Source organism: Diabrotica undecimpunctata, chromosome 6, assembly GCF_040954645.1.
Source record: "Diabrotica undecimpunctata isolate CICGRU chromosome 6, icDiaUnde3, whole genome shotgun sequence".
NCBI classification, from domain to species: domain Eukaryota; kingdom Metazoa; phylum Arthropoda; class Insecta; order Coleoptera; family Chrysomelidae; genus Diabrotica; species Diabrotica undecimpunctata.
In genome coordinates, this window is record NC_092808.1 from 69,362,671 (window position 1) to 69,383,430 (window position 20,760).

General features: G+C 31.8%; 1 protein-coding gene across 2 annotated transcripts in view; it reads right to left on the reverse strand.

The window, feature by feature from the left end:
* LOC140442676 (probable ribosome production factor 1) overlaps positions 1-11,358 on the reverse strand; it is a 207,170-nt gene extending 195,812 nt beyond the window's left edge. Inside the window, exons 1-2 of one of the 2 annotated variants that reach the window (XM_072533670.1) lie at positions 11,281-11,358; positions 10,629-10,821 (exon numbers count right to left, since the gene is read on the reverse strand). In XM_072533670.1, the coding sequence (XP_072389771.1) occupies positions 10,629-10,796 (168 nt within the window). In that variant the 5' untranslated portion in view covers positions 10,797-10,821; positions 11,281-11,358. Of the gene's footprint in view, positions 1-10,628; positions 11,141-11,280 lie in introns of those variants that run through there. The other variant, XM_072533669.1, reaches the window with a different exon arrangement.
* Positions 11,359-20,760: the final 9,402 nt, after the last annotated feature.

Here is a 20,760-nt window from a genome sequence, read left to right on the forward strand (position 1 = left end):
ATCCAAATAATACATGTTTGCTGTTGAAGTCTCCCCCTACAATGAATTTATGTTCTAGAGTTTCAAAAAAGTTTTTGAAATCTTCTTTCTTTAAGTTGTATCGGGGTGGACAGTAGACTGCCGTGACTGATAGTTCGTAAGACCTCATTTGATAACTGTAGCTTGCAAGCAATTTTGAGCATACTTTAGTAGTTCTGTATATTTAATGATATTTTTATCAGAACAGCTGATCGAGCGTGGGCTGTTTTGTCTGGGTGGTTTGAGGAATATGTCATGTAGTGAGGTATCTTGAAGTAAGTTTGACTTGTGAAATGTCTTTCACTGATTAATAGAATGTCAATTTCGTTATGTAGTAGAAATAACTTGTCCTCATTTTTGTGCTGTAAAAGCCCATTGGCATTCCACTCTGCTATTTTAATGAAACTATTGAATTTTTAATATAAACGTTGTCAGCAAGTTTAGGACCGTGATGTTTTGTTGTACTATTTGTTGGAACACATTTTTGAATTCCTCTAGGAATTTGTTCATTATGTTATTAATATTTGGTTGTTGTTCAGTACTATTTCTTAATGCATTATACATAGCTGCCTTGCGATTGTTTTGGATAATGGGTTAGAGGCACTAAATGTCGTACACATTGTAGGTCTAGTTGTTGTATTGTTTGCGTTTTGTTAATATTCATACAATTGTTGGCTTTGTTAGGTTTAAATAAATTATGTTAGAATTGACATCCTTTGTAGTTGGCTGGATTTGCACCATCACATAAAGCACACCTGCCAGGGGTGTCTTTACTTTTTTTGCAGGCTTTTGATAATGTTCTCCACCACATTTGACATACATAAATGGTCTGTTGAGGTATGATTTGAGTGACCATATTGCTGGCATCTCATGCATTGGGTGATGCCTTTTATTATTTTTATAGGTTTCAGTTGTATAGCTCTATTGTGAAGATTTGTCAATTTGTAAATGTCTTTGTTGTTATCTGCTGGTTCTAAATCGATGAAGCGTATATTTAAGGGTTGTTTTGTCATTCCACTTACATTCCACTTCATCGAATTTCTGACTTTATGTCCATTTTTGGCTAATTCAGTTTTTATTTCACTGATGTCCATCGTATGGTATAGGTGTTTGATGAATATACTGTATTGACACTCTTCTTTAGGTTGGTGCTTAGGTGTGGTGTACTACATTTTTGTCCCTCATGTATTTTATTATTTTCCTATATGTGTCTGGTGTATCGCAATTTATCTTTATCTTGTTGTCTGCTAAGGATTTTGTGATGTATTGTATTTTCTTTATTTGGGGTTCAAAGGAGTAGTGATGCGCATTATAAGATGCTAATTCCAGTTAGCATCTCTAGCCTCTCCTACTCAATTCCTATCCTCACCTCCACGAAGTGTGGTCTTGACCACACGGGTGGACCCCCGAAACCTGAGCAACCTTGTTGGAGATTGGGTAACCAACCCCAGATTATAAAAACAAACGACGAAAGCTACGGACAAAGGATATTCTATTAGGAACATGGAATGTACTAAGTTGGTACAGACCTGGAATTGCCACGACAGCGATAAAACAACTAGAAAACTTGAACTATGATGTAGTAGCCATTCAGGAGATGAGATGGACAGGGCCTGGAACAATACACATGGAGAAGTCATTAGTACTGTGGTCTGGACATGAAACTCGACTTGAAAGAGGATGTGGCTTTGTAATACATGAAAGACTACAATCAGAGTTATTAGACGTTAAACCAATAAACGAATGAATCTGCATCATAAGATTAAGAGGTAAATGGTCCAATTTAACTATATTTTCAGTGTATGCACCAACCGAAGACGCATTGGAGGATGATAAAAATGAATTCTACGACTCTCTAAATCAACTTTACACAGAAGCTTCTAACCACGATATTAAAATAATACTAGGTGATCTAAACGCAAAGGTAGGCACAGAAGACTACGTAATACCGGTGGCAGGAAAATATAGTCTACATAAAGTTACAAACGATAATGGATCACGTTTGGTCGATTTTGCGACAGGCTGCAACTTAGCCATCAAAAGCACCCAGTTCGCTAGAAAAAAGATCTACAAGGCTACATGGAGATCAAACGATGGAAGAACAAATAATCAAATATATCACGTATTGATTTATGGCAGACATTCTAGCAGCATAATGAGTGTAAGAACTATGAGAGGGCCGGACAGCGACAGAGACCATTTTGTCGTAAAGGCCAAGCTCAGAACAAGAATTTCAACACAAACAATAGATAAACACACAAAGATCGAACGATGGAATGTGGCGAAGCTAAAAGAAGAAAATAATCAAAGACAGTACCAAGTAGAATTAAGAAATAGGTTTCAGGTTTTAAAAATAAATGAAAATGAAAGTGAAGATATAGATCAGCGATGGAACTCCATAAAAACAACTACTACAGAAGCAGCAGAGAAATCTATCGGAAGAACGAAAAAAACAAAAAAGAAAAAATGGTTCGACGACGAATGTGAAAGAACTCTAAAAGAAGCAAACAAAAGAAGAATTGATTATCTGTCGAATCCCTCAGAAGAAAAACGTATACGATTCCACAGAGAGAGAGAGAGAGAGAGCTGCAGCTAGAAGAACACTTAGACAAAAAAAGAGACAATATCTACAGCAACAAATTGAAAAAGTAGAAGGAGAACACAGAGGCTCGTACATAAGCACACCCAACTTCGTAAGAGATAAAAATGGAGAAATGCTGGCCGCCGATAACAAAATAATAGAAAGACGGGCTGAATATTTTGAAGAGCTCCTAAATATCCAAAATTTCACTGATGAAAACAATGAAAATGGTGGAAACAACGGAGAACATGAGTATCAAACGGTCGAATTAGAAATACCCCCACCAAGCATGGAAGTAATTACGCATGCCATAAGAACGATTAAAAACGATAAATCCCCTGGTCTGGACAATATTGATGCCGAGCTAATTAAAACAGGCGGCCATGAACTCATAAGTAAAATCCATCAATTAATAGAAATGGCCTGGCAACAAGAAATAATGCCGAAAGAATGGTGTGGTAGTATTATTGTACCGTTCGCGTCATAAAAAACTGGTACAACTCTTATAACCGAAAATCGTGTTTTTCAAGTTGTGTAAGTTGAGCTTTTCACATGTGTCATTCTAATTTCGAAGGCAACGTTGCCAGTTCAACGAAAATATTATATCAAACCAGCTAAAAGCAGGGCTGCGCAACAGGTCGCAAGTTTTTAGTATATTAAAAACTAAAACAATATCGAGCATTCTCGATCAGTCAGTCATATTTATATTTAAACATACATCTTAAAAAATTCTATTAATTTTGAAATTTTTCATTATCTCAGTACTCATACATTGATTCGTGTTTTATAATAATTTATGAAAATATTTCAATTCAAAAATAATGATAGATAATAAATCTAGACATGACTTTAAATTATTATGTTTAATTTCAAATCCAGAGGTGTGATTGGTTTCTCGTAAAGTGTAGCACAAAACTGTATTGAGTTGTGGAATACTACAGTAAATAAAACCCAGTGGAAAAATTTAAAATTTAATTTGAAATTAATAAAAAAGAATAATTTTTGCAGTGAACAAGTGTGGAATTTAAATATATGTATTACAATCCAAAAAGTTAATATTTTGTCATAGCTTCATTATTATTAATCACTTCTTGTAATCTTCTGGGAACTGAATTTATTAAATTTAGTGACAAATTTTCATCTTCGGCTAAGCTTTCCCAGGTTTCTTCAATGATGGTCCATAAATGATTCCTGTTTTGGGGAACTAGATTTAATTTTTGTATTTTGTTGATCATAAGTTCCCAAACTTTCTCTATTGGATTAATATCTGGACTTTTAGAGGGCCATGGAAGAGCTTCAATGCTATTTTCCATAAGGTAATTCCGTACATGGTGGGCTGTGTGGATTTTACAGTTGGCATGCTGGAAAATATAATTATTGTTGGCGAAAATTTCCCTAACCGATGGCAACATCACATTATCTAATATATGTAAATAGGTTTCAGTATTCAATCGTCCTTCAATTCTCCAACACATTCCTAAACCTCGTCTATACATCAAAGCCCAAACATTTACAGAGAACCGTCCGGACTTATCACTTGATAAAATATAGTTTTCGTTAAACCTTTTTCCAGGCGGTCTATAAACCCTAATATGGCCATCATAATGAGACGGGAATACTTTTTCATCAGTAAAAATTACACAATCCCAAAAGTTGACTGGATCATTTAAAACGTAATTTAAAGCAAATAGGAGTCTACTTTGTTTATATTCCTCGCTAAATTTGTATTTTCGGGCGGCTGTACAATTTTTTAAATCTGTTCTTCTACTTCTCCTTAATGTTGCAGTTATAGAAGCAATAAAGTTTGTATTAACTTTTGCTTGCCTTGCCGTATGGAAGGGATACGCTCTTAAATAATTAGTTAATGTTTCATCTTGTTGGGCTGTAGTAATAACTGGTCTCCCACTCCCTCTCCTTCTATCCAAAGTCTGCTCGTTTTCCCATTTTTTTTAATGTTGTGGATTGTGGTTTTGCTTCTATTTAACTCTTGAGCCAGTTGTCGAATAGACCAACCATCTTCTATTTTTGAAATTATTCTCGTTTTATCAAAATGACTTAACTGACGTGGCATCTTTAAAAATTCACTTTGACAAACTTGTCAAATCTGACTGATGGCAAGCTTTTTATATTTAATCTTTCGGATACGTTCCGAAAGTTTTCACGCACTGATAACATCTGTAGATACTAAACCAACATTTTTCAGTTATAAGAGGATTTTTTGGCACATGCCAAATGGACAGGCGATGATATCTTACTCCGCATAATTTTATTCTCATTATCATTTATACACCGTAAATCATTTAATTTTGAAAAAAATATGCATCTCAATGGGTAGGTAAATGTTTCTTGTTTACATTTTATACAATAATATTGTAAAAAAGTAATAGTCTATTTATAGATAAAAACGGATTACAATTACGATGTAGATTCAACCTCCATAAGGAACATTACAGTAAGATATTGGATTGTAAAGTAATACTGTCACGTTTTGAAAAGCGTTTTTTCGCTCCGTATATTTTATAGTTTATAATCTAGGTAGAATAAAGTATAATGTTAGTTTTCCCAATTTATCGTTTATGTAATAAATAATAAATTAATTTAGGTAGTTTGCCTGTTACTAAATTTATTGACATAACATACAGTCAACAGTTTGTGTTTTGTAAGTAATTGAAGTATAAAATTACAGTAGATGCATTCCAATGTTCCCTGTGCCAATACCCTAAGTTTAAATATCGTTCAACATTTTGAACATTAACTCAATCCTCTCTCTGGTTATTAAATTTATTAGATACGGTTTTTTGTTGTTAATAAAATAATAAAAATAATACCTATCTAAAAACTTTATACATTTTTGAACGTTATTTTTTACGTTTTACGTTTTATTTAAATTTACTGAAATTTTGTTATCTGTGATGGCAACAACGAATTGATTCACGAACCATTGTGTCCAGTCTGAACACAGGTTTACATTGGGAAAAAAAAGTGTACCAGTTTTATATGACGGGAAGTGTACCAATACACAAGAAAGGAAAAAAGGAATCATGCATGAATTACAGAGGAATCTCACTAATCAACACTACATATAAAATATTGGCATCGATATTATTAAAAAGATTAGTACCATACGCTGAAGAAATAGTTGGTGACTACCAGTGTGGTTTCAGGCCTGGCAGATCGACTATTGATCAAATATTGACAATAAGACAAATGCTTGAAAAGTATTGGGAATATAATTACGACGTGCATCAGATTTTTATACACTTCAAACAGGCTTATGATTCAATTAATCGTGCAACATTATGGAAGGCAATGATCGAGCTCGGCGTACCCAAGAAACTAGCTGCGGTAACACAAATGTGTGTAAGTAACTCTTTTGCACAAGTTAGAATAGGGGGAAAAATATCAAATGCTTTCTGCGTAAATTCTGGACTGAGACAGGGAGATCCGTTGTCCCCATTGTTGTTTAACGTGGCCTTAGAATGTCATGCGAAAAAATATATCCAAAAATCAAACCAGACATAACTGCTCGGTGAGCAAAAATCAAACTCGCCTTTGCCGTTGACGTAGACGCAGTAGCACAATCAACATTAGAAATTAAGGATATTTTCTCGAGCTTTGAAGAAGCTGTATTAAACATCGGTCTAAAAATAAATGAAGACAAAACAAAATACATGGTCGCCTCAAAACAAGAACGACGGCGAATAAGGCAAAAACATTACTATAAATGATTACAACTTCGAAGTGGTTAAAGAATTTAAATATCTAGGAGCAACAATCACAAATGACAATAAATTAGAGCGAGAAGTTGAAACGAGAATAATGGCATGAAACAGATCTTTCTTTGCAATGCAACATCTAATGAAGTCAAAACTTCTTTCACGAGATACAAAAATCCGGATATATAAGACCATAATACGACCAGCAGTCGCGTATGGAAGCGAAACATGGATGCTAACAAAAAGAGAGATAAATAAATTGCTGGTGTGGGAACGTAAAATTCTTCGAATGATATATGGCCCTTGCAGAGACAGCGTGACAATGGACGGGTAGATACAATAACGAGCTAGAGTCTCTATTCGGAAAAGAAAATCTAGTCAGATATATAAAGGCCAATAGACTCAGATGGACAGGGCATGTGATACGCAGTAACGACAATCGCCTTATAAACAATGTGTTCTGGGAAAGGCCAGAGAAGATCTAGAGATGATAATTGTATTTTCTGATATGAGATCTATTTGTTTTATCATTTCATCATATTTAATTACTCCATAGACATATATTGGAGCGTTAAATTCCTCAATATTATCATCTTCCCTCTGACTTGATGTACTACTTGTTCTAATTGGTTATAAAACGCTTCCCTTGTTGTTTGAGACTTGTTATTTTCTGGGCCATATACTCTGATAATGTTCAGGTCTTCATTCTCCATTTTTATCTTTGCTGTTACTATTCTTTCTGATATGCAAGGTGGAGAACATCAAGAACTGGGTAAGAAATAGAAGAGTAGAATGGAACGATCATATAAGCCGAATGACAACAAATAGAGTAATAAAGACGGCAAGAGACGGTTCTCCAATAGGAAGACGATCAGTAGGAAGACCACGAAAACGATGGAACAACAACTGACAAAGGCACATTGAAAAACAGACATAGTCATGTCTATATAAAAAGAAGAAGAAGAAGAACATATATGAGGTGGTTTTGGTGTTTCATTTACATTTTCGTTACTTTTAGGGCCTAGTTGATGCTGCATACTGTGTGGAAATTGGTTGAGTTACAATACACTGAGGTTGTATTGCCTGGTGACTGTTTTCATATAACACTTGTTGGGTGTTGCAAGGTGCGACAGCTTGTATAGTAAGTCCATTGGTTGGATTAGTTAATAGTTAACAGTAATTAGTCAGCTATAATTAGTTCCTGGGCCATTAAAAGCAGGTAATGAATTCATTTTTATCTGTTGGTCAATTAGTTGAGCACTTTTCATCATTACACTGATAAGCTAATTTGTTTTGTTTTTGTGATTCACACTTTCTGTAGCACTATTGATAACAGAGTAATAAATGTCTGTATCCAAGGTAACCCAAGCAAATACTACAATCAATTTTTAGAAACATAATAATTGAGTCTTAAGTGAGGAGTACAGAGAACTGACCATCAATTCCATTATTTCAATGGTCAGAAAGTTTCAATCATTTTGTTGTGTATACAGAATATTGTGTATTGGTTGGTTCTCCTTTGTTTTGGAACACTTAAACTGTTGGTTCTTACTTGGTTTCCAGGTTGTATACATAAATCCAATTTGAATAACAACTAACAATGTTCCACACCAAAGTGGATGTTCGTAAGTCATATTGTTTAAGTGTTTTTTTGTACTATGTTATGACTAGTTATTGATTTTTATTTAAATTTTAGAGAATCTAATGCAAACATAATTTTTTCATACCTAAGTGATTTTGATATTTGAAGCGTTAAAAGCAAAACTACACATTTGACATTTAAAAAAAAATGAGTTATATATGGATTCCATATGTAAACATTGATAGGACCCTTATGTTCATAAACAGACATTTAAATGGCATTATTCACAGTTGAAACTTAGCCTTAGATGCAAAATCAGACATTTGTGTACACTTGTTACGTGCAAAGGCAGACATTTGCCTTTAAACCAATCTGGATACTTCTTAGTCATGTGCTGTCATGTTTGCGCTGTTTGTTATTAAACTTGTATTTCGTTCATACTTTGTACTCACATTAACACCAAACATGGTAAACATATGTTATGAATTAGTGCTCATGAAAATAAAAAAATAATTAAAGATTGTAAAGATGAATAACATTATTATTGAACCAAGTCCAGCTACTAAAGGGCGAAAACCATTGGTAAATAAGGATCAGTGGAACAAGAAATAGCAAAAAAAAACAAAGGTATGTTCACAACGAAGTTTTTGTTTAACAACTGGTCGGATTATATTATTTTACTTTTTTAGGTATTTTTGGCGATGCCTTCCTGAATTTCCCAGGTGCACTCATAACACTAAAATTCATCAATGTTCCTCGTTGACAATGACCGATATCAGAAAATTTAATGAAAGCTTTTATAGCAAACCATCGAAATCCTATCAAGACATATTTGTATTGAAGCACTGCGTGACAAATAATCCAAAAAGACCCGGTACAAAAATTAAAGAAAACAGTCAACCCCCAGCACCATCGCAGGGGCAGAAGAAGCATCGGAAGAAGACGAATTTCATTGCTCAAGCTGAGAGAATCGTTTGGATGCAGCTCAAAACAACTTTTTAGAGCTACTGCCTCAAAAATTAAAATAGCTATGATGATTGCCAACCTCCGTAGCGCAGATGGTACCTGAAGAAGAAGAAGGTCAACCTCCGTCTAGGCTAACCTTTTGGTTAGCCTAAATGGTCTAAACCAAAAACAGTCAGTGTGAAGTACACCATCAACACTTCAAGAGCATCAATTCCTGTTTGTAAAAAAACATTCGTAGCGATACTGGATATTGGAAAAAACTGAATTGAAATCATAAAACAGGAGTTTTGCCAGCAGAAAGAAGAAGAGATGATAGAACTTCAAAAAAATCAATTTGTATAAAGCCAGTTATAACACATTTCATTGAATCTATTACTTGCTGCGAAACTCATTATGCCAGGAATAAAAACAGTTGTTAGACAATATTTGCCTTGTGAACTAAATATATCGAAACTGTGGAAGATGTATAACTCTACAACGTAGGAACATCTAAAAGTAAGACAGTGCTTTCAGAAATATTTTTGTACGACAATATAACATTGGTTTTGGATCACCAAAAGTTGATCTATATTCACGATGTCTCCAATTTTCAGAAAAACTGAAAAAAAAATCACAAATCCACAAGAAAAAATAAAGATAATGACAGAACAGCGTGCACACAAACTGCAGAGTAAAGCGTTTTATGAGTTATTAAGAGAAGATACAGTAGCAATATTTTTCTTTGATTGCCAAAAGAATCTACCACTACCAAAGATTCCAGACCAGGCCTACTATTTGCTTCTTCTCATGGTGCCGTCTCCTTTCGAAGGTTGGCGATCCAAATGGCAATTGTAGTTTTTTTACTACTACTATTTTAGTATGCAAATAAATTTGTACTAATTTAAGGATAGGAGAATAATTGACAATAATTTACCATTTAAGCATAGAAGAATAATTGACAGCAGGCTTTTAGTCAAAAACTGCCAGAAAAACATTTTAATTCTATTAATGATAATTAATTTTTTAACAAAAATTTCATTCATTAATTTTTTAAATAAAATACGCTGCTCATGACATATATAAGTACATTTTTTTATATCAAATTAAAGCTATTTTTTTTAATACAATGATAATAAGGCTGCCTAATAAAAAAATGGTCACAAATTAGAGTTGCTAGCTGCTAAAAATGTAACGTACCAAAGATAAAGTAAAAGAGAGCTAGCATATAACACCACCGGTTTGACTTGGCTTGTGTCAGTTGTGAGTTTTTAAAGTATGTGACAATAGATAGTGTTAATAATATACATATTATCACTTGTTAAACCAGTGTCTTTGTGTGCTCTCTATTTTACATTATCTTTGATACCTCACACTTGTAACAGCTGGCAATCCTAATTTGGGACCATTTTTTCTCAAGCAACCTTAACTAATTATATTAAAAAAATTAGCTTTAATTTGATATAAACAACATGTACATACATCATGAGCAGCGTGTTTTATTTAAAAAATAAACGAAGGAAAGAAAATTTAAACTTTCCTTCAAAAAATGAATTACCATTAATTGCATTAAAACTATTTGCGGCCACTTTTTGTCTGGCAACCTGTTATCCATGTATTCTCCTATTCTTAAATGTGTGTAAAATTGTGAGTTTTATTGGCTACGTTATGAACGTAGTGACCTTGCAGTGGGACCTTATAACTAACAGAAAGGGTTGATTCATATGTATAATTCTACTTATAAGTCTAATTGAGAACTAATTTATTTTATTTAAAAATGTAATTATACCTTTTTCTTTTCCCGTTTTTCTTTCTGATATTGTCCATTTCTAACCTGTTTATTCTTGATAAGGGCATATTTTGTTTCCGATGGAAATTTTGTTGTTCCACTTAATGACGGTTTAATGTCATTATCTTCAGTTTTCACCTTAAAGTCAGTTTTTTCTTCAGAACCCATTACCGGAACTTATTATTACTACTTATTAAACTCGGTTCGCTATTCCCAGTCCGAACTGTCTAGTGAATTTAGTAATTATTTTTTTGCGAAGTTAGTTACTTTTTGACAGACTAAAAGTGGCTGGAAATTACTATACAACCAAGCACACGTACTCACAGCCAATATTAATAGTAAACAAACTAAATAGTAAATAAAATAGAACTTTGCGAATTACCGACAATTGATATTTATTTATCTGCACCATATAATAAATGGTTATGTTAAATTATAACGACTAAAATATATTTTTTAAATATATACTACCCAAAATTTGATGGGTTTAGTATACACTTCCACTATTTAGAATAATTCTTCTTTTTTTTTAAAGAAAGATGTCTGCAATTGTAGTATACTTGAGCTATTAATACTGAGAAGTAGGAATTGTTGTGTTGTAGGTTTCCGTCAATGAATCTGTCAAAATATGCCCGAGCTAAGCGAATGGAGTTTACTTACTAACTGTGTTCTATTGTACTTCGGTAATATATATTCTTTATCTATGTATTGTACCATGGTACAATGAATACACAAGGTATGATACATAATGTTCCAAAATCGGTTCGCTTTCGCGCATGACGTAGTCAAGATCGCTTATTCCCGCAACATTTGAATGTAGTTGTATAGGAAAGACTTTTAATTTTAAGTTTTTTTATATAATTTGGCTAATTTAATTATAGTAATTATAAAGAGATGATAAAATTATGTTATTATAATATTTATCCTTTATAAAACATAGATATCCTTTATAAGACAAGTTTTAATTATCTTTTATTACACGTAGGTACAGGTTAATTAACTTATACTCCAGAGTTCGATATTTCAGATGTTTAAAAAGATACAGAAAAGTGGTAATGGAGGTACACAAAATTTGTACGTATATATACCTACTGAACTAAACACAAAATCAAAATAAATAATGACAAAGTCAACTTTATTTATATCGATTGAGCTAGCTGGCCATCGAATATGAGTGTAGTGAGGGCACACAATATTGCACAACATTTAAAATGACATTTTTGTAATATTCACACATAAAATTATCTTGGTATTGTTTATAATAATGATAACATTGTATATTTTAATAATGATAACATGATTTAACAAAGAAAAATATGTTATTTTGGAAGATGCTAAATTGATTTCCTCCGAAACAGTTCTTATTGCAAATTGCATAGCAGGCTGAGGCTAATTTCTTACTTAACAAATCGATATGAAAAAACCATTAAGGTTTCATGACTAATAATTGATAAAAATAAAGATTTAGACTTACGTCGTTGACCTAGAGGTAGTAAGAAGCTGCTCAACATACTTTTTGGACTCTCTGTGTTCGCCTCCTTGTACGCGTTTCTTTTGGTTGGTTAAAAGGGTAGCCGATGTTGATTTAGGCAAATAAAGACTAGGTACTGCCTCAGGTTTGAGTTTTAGACCCTTTTTAGAAACCTAATTTAAAAGTTCCTGTTGTAGATTTCTTTGGTAATCTTCAGTTTTAAAATGTGTATAACAAATTCTTGCAGTATTACAATTAAAATTATCCTATCTACAACAAGATATAATCCACAGTTTTCTGGTCACGCTATCTTTAGGAAATGTATGAAACCTAAAGATTTTATCTTCATTGTCACCATTGCAACAAGCAATTGCACAGCGTACTTTGAAAAAGGTACAAAACCAGATATACAATGGCAAATAACTACTATATACTATACAGTATAAATAAATAGTAACTAAACACCATTTGTATAAAGACACATATATAAGCATATATCAAAATTATTTATCTATTATAAAATAGATGACTCAGTCAGTATTAAGATTCTTTAAAATATATTTATTATCTCATAACTTGCAATTTGCAAAAGTCACCATTGATAACCGATATTATTGTTGAACTTTTTTTTTTATACAAGCTTTCTGTCTTGCCGGTGTAAAGTCGTCTGAAGTCGATATTTATTGTGTTTTGCGTTTGAACTAATTTGTGTCTTATTTTCATATTATTATATTGTTTGATAAGTAAATTTTGCATATAATAATCGGTAGGTTATAGTAATGTGTATATTTTTTATTTTACTAAATTTCATTATAACTCATCTAAAAAACCATTGTAAAACAAATTGTATTGAATTGTAAAACAGATTTTTCTCTATTGTACTCTATTTCAGTAAAACTGCTTGGAAGTGAGTGACAGTGAATCAGAATAAGCAAATCTACTACTATTTACCTATTCACAGTATTTCCTCTGCAGAAAATTTTTAAATTTCAAGGGATTTGCATACAAAAAGAGTACTTATACTATTACTATATGAAAACAAAAATAAATATTTTGCCTGAATCTCTAAGAGAAGTAGTAAAGGTTTTACGCTACTGAAAATATATTTTTTATTCAATTATAACCAAAACAAAACATTTAAAAAAAAATTAGATCACTTTTTAACCATAATTTCAAAATTAATGTGTACGTTAAGCTGTAATAATGGGTTCGAGGTGGTTCAGGCGATCTTAACTACGTCACACTCCTGGGCCAGCTGTCAAATGTCATGCGCAATATCATACCTTGTGTATTCATTGTACCATGGTATTGTACCTATCTAATAATGAGAATGAGATCTGAAAATCTTTAACCTTAAAAATTCTTCTTCTTTTTTACTTTTTTGGTGTCCACCCTGATAGTACACCGAGGTATTTGATTATCCGGTACTAGTGTAATAAGCCGGAACGGTGTCTACGGAGATAAAATTTATATCAATGAATTCTGCTTCACTTACTAATGATTGTGCAATGATTTTTATTCGGTGGAAAACGTTCTTTTTTATGTAATTTCCATTTAAAATATGCCCGATTTTTAAAAGCCACCGCCATTATTTACCACGAAACAACAAGAAATGACAGGAATGACAACTGTTTCTGGTTGAGTTCACGGTTCGTAGACTTACATTAAGCCCGAAATTAGGTCGGAGAATACAGTAAGTTGAATCGTAACATTGTTAATCGTCGTTTTTGTCTTTGATGTGTGGAAAATAGTAAAGATAGTTACGAAATAAAGATTTCTAGTGGATTATAATACCTAATTATGGAAAACTGTTGATAGGTAGCCAGTTTGGTACTTAAAATTAATTAGAACCGGTTGTTAACGTTTATCCAATGTTAATGCAGGATTTACGTAAATCTAGGACTTCAATCTCCATTTACAATCTCCGTATACTGAATTTTCATCAATACTGGATTAACTATTGAATGAATTACCGAATTACATAACTGTTTTTTCCATTTTTTTTAATATCTTTCCTACACACTACAACCTGTGCCTGACATTCTAAAATTTCATCAACATTATTATTACGTTAATACACAATGAAATTTTAAAGTTTTATCCTACCTTATAAAAAGATACGAAGACAATAGGTACGATGTACAACTACAATAAAAAACGTTTCTTCGATAATTCAAAATAAGTTTTTATAGAAAACAACACTAAAATTTCGGTACTAGTGTAATAAGCCGGAACCATGTCTACGGAGATAAAATTTATATCAATGAATTCTACTTCACTTACTAATGATTGTGCAATGATTTTTATTCGGTGCAAAACGTTCTTTTTTATGTAATTTCCATTTAAAATATGCCCGATTTTTAAAACCCACCGCCATTATTCGCCATTATTTACCATGAAACAACAAGAAATGACAGGAATGACAACTGTTTCTTATGGCCAAGAAGGGTAATTTTAACCAGTGTTGCCATAGTTATTCAAAATTATGTTTTCTAATCAAAAATAAAAATTTACCTAAAACGTAAAGTTTATAAATTATTACCTACTTTTAACTGAAAATTATAGCTTTTTTACAAGGGTCAGGTTAGATTTGGTTACGTTACTTTACGTTTATTATCACGTTTACTTATGAAAAATAAAAATTTTGATTTTTAATTATACAAAATTTTATTCTTATTACTGTCTTTTTTTACCAGTGTTAGGTTAGATTTGGTTTATTGGTTTACATTTTTAATAATAAAATAAGACGATGGTTAACGGGTACTCGTTTTGCACGTGGTTATTAAGATTGCATCTACCTGTTTTAAATAAGGTAATTTTCATGAAATTTTTAGATCTTTTAAAGGTTAAAACTGGCAACAATGTCAAAAGTACATAAAATTTAACTTCTTGCGCATGGCTGCCATATTGTTTTGATATATTAAAAATCTTGATTAATTTAAACAATTTTACCCATTTTTTCATAATTTGACAGTAAAAAACAGTGATATTTAATATGTTTTAGTTACGTTTTTTTTTATTAAGACATGTATATATACTTTTCTTTTTATGTAATTTTTTTTTATTCATAGTACTTTTTTTGTTATTTTTTCTGTATTTTAGATTATTTGGGCACTTTTAGGGCTGATTGTTCAATTGAAGATTATCTTCAGATTAAAAATAATCTTCAGTTAAACTTAATATAGCGTTGTTCAATGCAAGTTTAACACTTAACCATCTGTTAACCAGAGATTAACTTAATCGCCCAAAAACGAAGGATTAACGGTGTTAACTAGAGATTTGTAACCTTACTTTCTGGTTTTAAATTAAATATTGTCTAGACAATTCCAGATTAAAACAACCATAGTTATATCACTAGATATTGTGTTTTATTGCTTCAAATTTGCAGTCTTAGATAAGATTTACAGCAATAATCTATTATAATTTCGTGTCTATAATAATAATTATGGCTATTGCTAATAATGGTGTGTTTGATTTTGATGATGGAGATATTACAGAGGATGAAGATTTCTTAGCTGTTGTTAATATAATTTTTCCTCTGTTAAAAAATCCTGTTTTTCGAGTAAGAGAAAATCATTTTCATGGTCAGATAATGAGTTTTTGAATAGATTCCGATTACCAAAGGAAACAGTTTTTATGCTGGTTAAGTGCATAAGAGACAGAATAGCTCATCCCACAAATAGGTAATATATATATATATATATATATATATATATATATATATATATATATATATATATATATATATATATATATATATATATATATATTACCTATTTGTGGGATGAGCTATTCTATATATATATATATATATATATATATATATATATATATATATATATATATATATATATATATATATATATATATATATATATATATATATATATATATATATATATATATATATATATATATTAAACAATTTTTAGAAATCATGCTGTGCTGCCAGAGACAATAATCACACTAATGCAACATGAACACGAACATGAAAAATGTAAACACTACGCCAAAAGTCATTAACTTTTATATAAACACCAACGTTTATACCACAGAACAAATTTATTTTTATAACTTTCATGAAAAAATTAAACAATTACACAATTACAATTAAACAATTTTGCAGTTGGATGCAAAACTGGTAAACTCCATTCGCTTAGCTCGGGCATATTTTGACAGATTCATTGTCGGAAACCTACAACACAACAATTCCTACTTCTCAGTATTAATAGCTCAAGTACACTACTATTGCAGACTTCTTTCTTTGAAAAAAGAAGAATTATTCTAAATAGTGGAAGGGCATATGGGGCATACTAACCCCATAACATTTTGGGTAAGATGTATTTTAGTTGTTATAATTTAACATAACTATTTATTACATATGGTGCAAATAAATAAATATTGATTGTCGGTAATTTGTAAAGTTCTATTTTATATACTGTATGATACCCAGTTAAGTGACAATCATATTATTCATGTTGGTAACAAGATGGCATGACAGGAGGTGACAAGACAGGTTATTAGGTTAGACCACGATACACTTACACACGGTATGCCAATGCGCATATTGACAACATCTCTGTCGCTTGGCGTGACGTCACTTGCGAGGTAAAACTCTACTGGTTCTAATGGTGCTAGCGTAGTTGAAAGCAGAATTTTCAGTTATTTAAAATTATAATAGCTAATTTTTGGGTAGGATATACTTAAAACGAATTTTATAAATATTATTAGCTATTTTTACGGAATTGTTCAATATCGATAAGTTCATAAATTATATATTCAAATGACAAATGCTGATATTAATATAAAGATTATCGTTTTTCCGCTAATGTATATTCTTACATTTTTTGTAATTACTAGGTATATTTTTTCTTACATACTATAATAAATATTCTTACATTTTTTATACCAAAAATGAGGTTTTAAAACGCGTTTTATTGTCAATTTGATCTTATATAGCTATTATTGAATGTTTTGAATTCTTTGACCAGATTAATTAAGAAAAACTGAACTATTAAATTACTAAGATATTCTAACGACTTTCAAACCTTGGAAAAAGGTTAATATTTCGTTAAATAATGTAATACAATAAAATATAAGAGCAAATACAACATGTCCTTCCAATAATACGCTATACTATAATACTAAAAAACTTGTTACAAAATATAATACATACTTGTTTTTATTCCTATGCGGCGTCGGCTTCCCGAATTAAGTTTCTCATGGATAAAAGTTGTAGGTCTACTTTCTAAAATTAGTAAATTTTGTCATCTTTTTCTCCAAGTTTCTTTGAGCGTTTTTGAAACTTATTTTCCTATTCAGGTCCCTCAGTCTTATATAAGTTCTAGTGCTGGCAAGACACAGGATAACCTCATAAGGAACAGTGGTATTTTGTATTTCGGCCATCGTGTTTTCAGCTAATTTGTTTACTTCTTTAGATAAATAATTGCCATGCATTTTATGAAACTGAGACTCGAGTTTCAATGCTCCTTCCCATAACTCATGATTGGGTTGCACGAGAGAACCTCGAGAAAGAGCATCTATCCAATCAGGTGCATTTTTTGTGTCTATACATGTAGACGTTCCTAGAGAGTACTTGTTATATTTAAATGCCACGAAGCCTGCTATATATTTTAGTGATTCCTGGCTTACTGTTTCTTTCATTTCAAAATTTTGCAACAACTGTTCTGCTTCATCATCTATAACTTCTTGTAAATAACATGGTTAACCGACATTTTATAGAATAAATGATTACAAGATATCTTATTACAAGATAGAGTAAAAAGATATCTACTATTATTTTTTAAAATTGGTAAATTTTGACATTTTCTTCTCTAGGCTTCTTTGAGCATTCTTAAAACTAATTTTTCTATTTAACTCTCGTAGCCTAATATATGTTCGAGTTTTAGCAAAGTAAAGGACAACTTCGTAAGGCACAGACGTGGTTTTTATTTGTGACATGGTTTTATCAGCTAATTTATGAAAAATGTTCTTGTCTTTAGATAAAGAGTTACCATGCATTTTATGGAACTCAATCTCAAGTTTCAGAGCAACTTCCCACAAATCATCATTTGGATGTATAAGAGAACCTCTAGAGAGAGTTTGTATCCAGTCAGGGGCCCTAGTTATGTCCATACCTGCAGTGGGGTTTTCCAATGAGTATTTATTTTTAAATTTGTATGCTACAAATCCTGCAATATATTTAAGTGATTCTTGACTCACTTTTTCTTTTACCTCAAAATCTTGCATTAGCTGCCCTATTTCGTTATCGATAAATTCGTCTTGCAAATAATATGGTTCTACAAAAGAAATTGTCATAATTTCTTTTTCGGCATATTCTTTTGTTTCTTGCGGCTCGTCAATTTTTGCAAGGTTGTGCAACAATTTCTGTGTCAAGCAAACTTCTTCTGTTTCTAGATCAGATGTTACGCCCTGAGACTCCTTGAGAATATCCAACAAACACTCCTCATTAGAATCTGTTGTATTTCGGTTTTCTGTGAAAATTGCTGACGAATTTTTGCCCAGAATGTACCATCGAAGTCTGTACCGAAAATCGAGGGGAGAAGGGTGATCATTACTTGCACCCATGCCCCGAATATATGCAAAAAAGTTCTCAAGAACATCTTGGTTTAGTCTGGAAGTTAATATATACTCCACATCGTATTTGTTTTTCAAATAATCGTACATTTGCGACATTGATGTACTTGTAAGTAAAATTCCTTTTTGAAAGGGAATCATTTTCTTGTGAGTGCCTACTCTCATAGACTTAATGAATACCATCATTTGATCCAGTAGGTGTCGTTGGTTGTTAATATCTGTACCGAAAGCATTTCTTCCTGGACAGTTAGAAGTGAATTTTGAACGTGAGTTGAACAAATCGAACCAGTCATTGAACAGTTGGACCATATCAGAGGCTTCTTGCCAAAAGCTATTTTTCGGCATAAGGCCACTCTCTCCACAATATTTTATGGCTTTTGCCACTGAGTTGGATAGAACTTGCACTGCTGGACGGACCCTTTGTCGCATGGATCCTCTTACATTCAAATGTTGTTGGGTCAATTTATGGGCGTAGGTTAATTCTGAAGTAGATATGTTAAGGAGCGTTTCAAAATAATCGATATTTATTATTTTATCATCAATAATGAATCCATGGTCCATTAAGTGATTTCTTACAAGTTTTATCAAATGTGGAATATCTGCAAAAACAAAAATCTTTAAAGTTTCGTCACATGGATGAACGAAAAAGCAACTTTTATCATGTCCGACTTTCAGTTTATTCCACAACGAAATATTTCCAGGACCCATTTCACTTGTAATGGAAACCACAATGAAATTGGCTTGGTAAAGTTCAGAAATAATTTCTTCAAGAATTTCTTTAGATATTGGTTGATCAAATTGGTAGTACAAGGGTTGTTTCCAATTTGAAATTAATCCGCGTGCCATAACTGCCTGACAAGCGTTGTGTGGTCCAACAGCCTGCTCTTGTTTTTTCTCTATATCCATTTTATTTGAGACATAAATTTCATCGAATGTCAAAACACATAGCCGATCAAGAATATTGAAATCGGATGACTTTTTCTTCATTAGTGTTATAACACTTTTTAAAATCCCCTCGTTGACATCAAAATTGCTAGCCCATTTTCTTAATGTCGACAGAGCTGGCAACGGATAATTATTTGCTCTTAAATATCGGTAAGCTTTCGGACTTACGCTTCGCAATGAAATTGCTGAAGCGATATCTTCTGTCGACCAACGAACCCTTATTTTTTTATCTGGGTTTAATAACATTTTAATTTGTCCCGGCGTAAACACTGTCGCTAAAAGACTATGATATTTTCGAACAGTAGATGACTTAGTCTCTTCGATTTCCTTCAAAAGATGTTTCTTCTGTGCTTCCAAGGACTCTACTTTTTGTCTGAGTTTAATTAGTTCAGCCTGGTCTCTTCTGGAAATAAAATAAGTCTCTTACTTTAAATCCATTAATAAAATCTAAGAAATACTATTATTAACATTCTGTAATATTGCAACACTTACTCAATATTTGGTACTGCTGAAATTAATGGTTCATCATATGTTGGAAGCTGTGATTCCTCAGTAACCGTTTCATTGTTCTGTGCTAGTGTACAACTTGAAATACTACTGGCTGATGCTTTTATAATATTTTCCACCTCTTCTCTACGTTTTCTTTTTGTAATCCTTAGTGTTCTTTCCTCAGATTTTCGCTTTTGGTCAGCATTTGATGAGCCTCCAGGTAAGTTTAAAGTAGGTACTGCATCAGCCTTTAAATGACGAGCATTCTTTGGGAAGTAATTCAATAATCTTTGTTTCAGAGGAATTTCAAAATACTTCTCTTCAAAATGTATTGAGCAAATCGTTGTTGAAATATATATATATATATATATATATATATATATATATATATATATATATATATATATATATATATATATATATATATATATATATATATATATATATATATATATATTACCTATTTAATACAGTTCTTTAAGGTCTTTCTTTAATTCCACACTTACCATTTTTTAAATTAATTTTATCTTCTCTCCGACAAGCGTTTATCCATTGCTTTGCCAAATTTTCTTCCTTTGGAAAGCTGAAGTATTTTATTTTCGTACCTTTTGTACTTTGATTACAATTTTT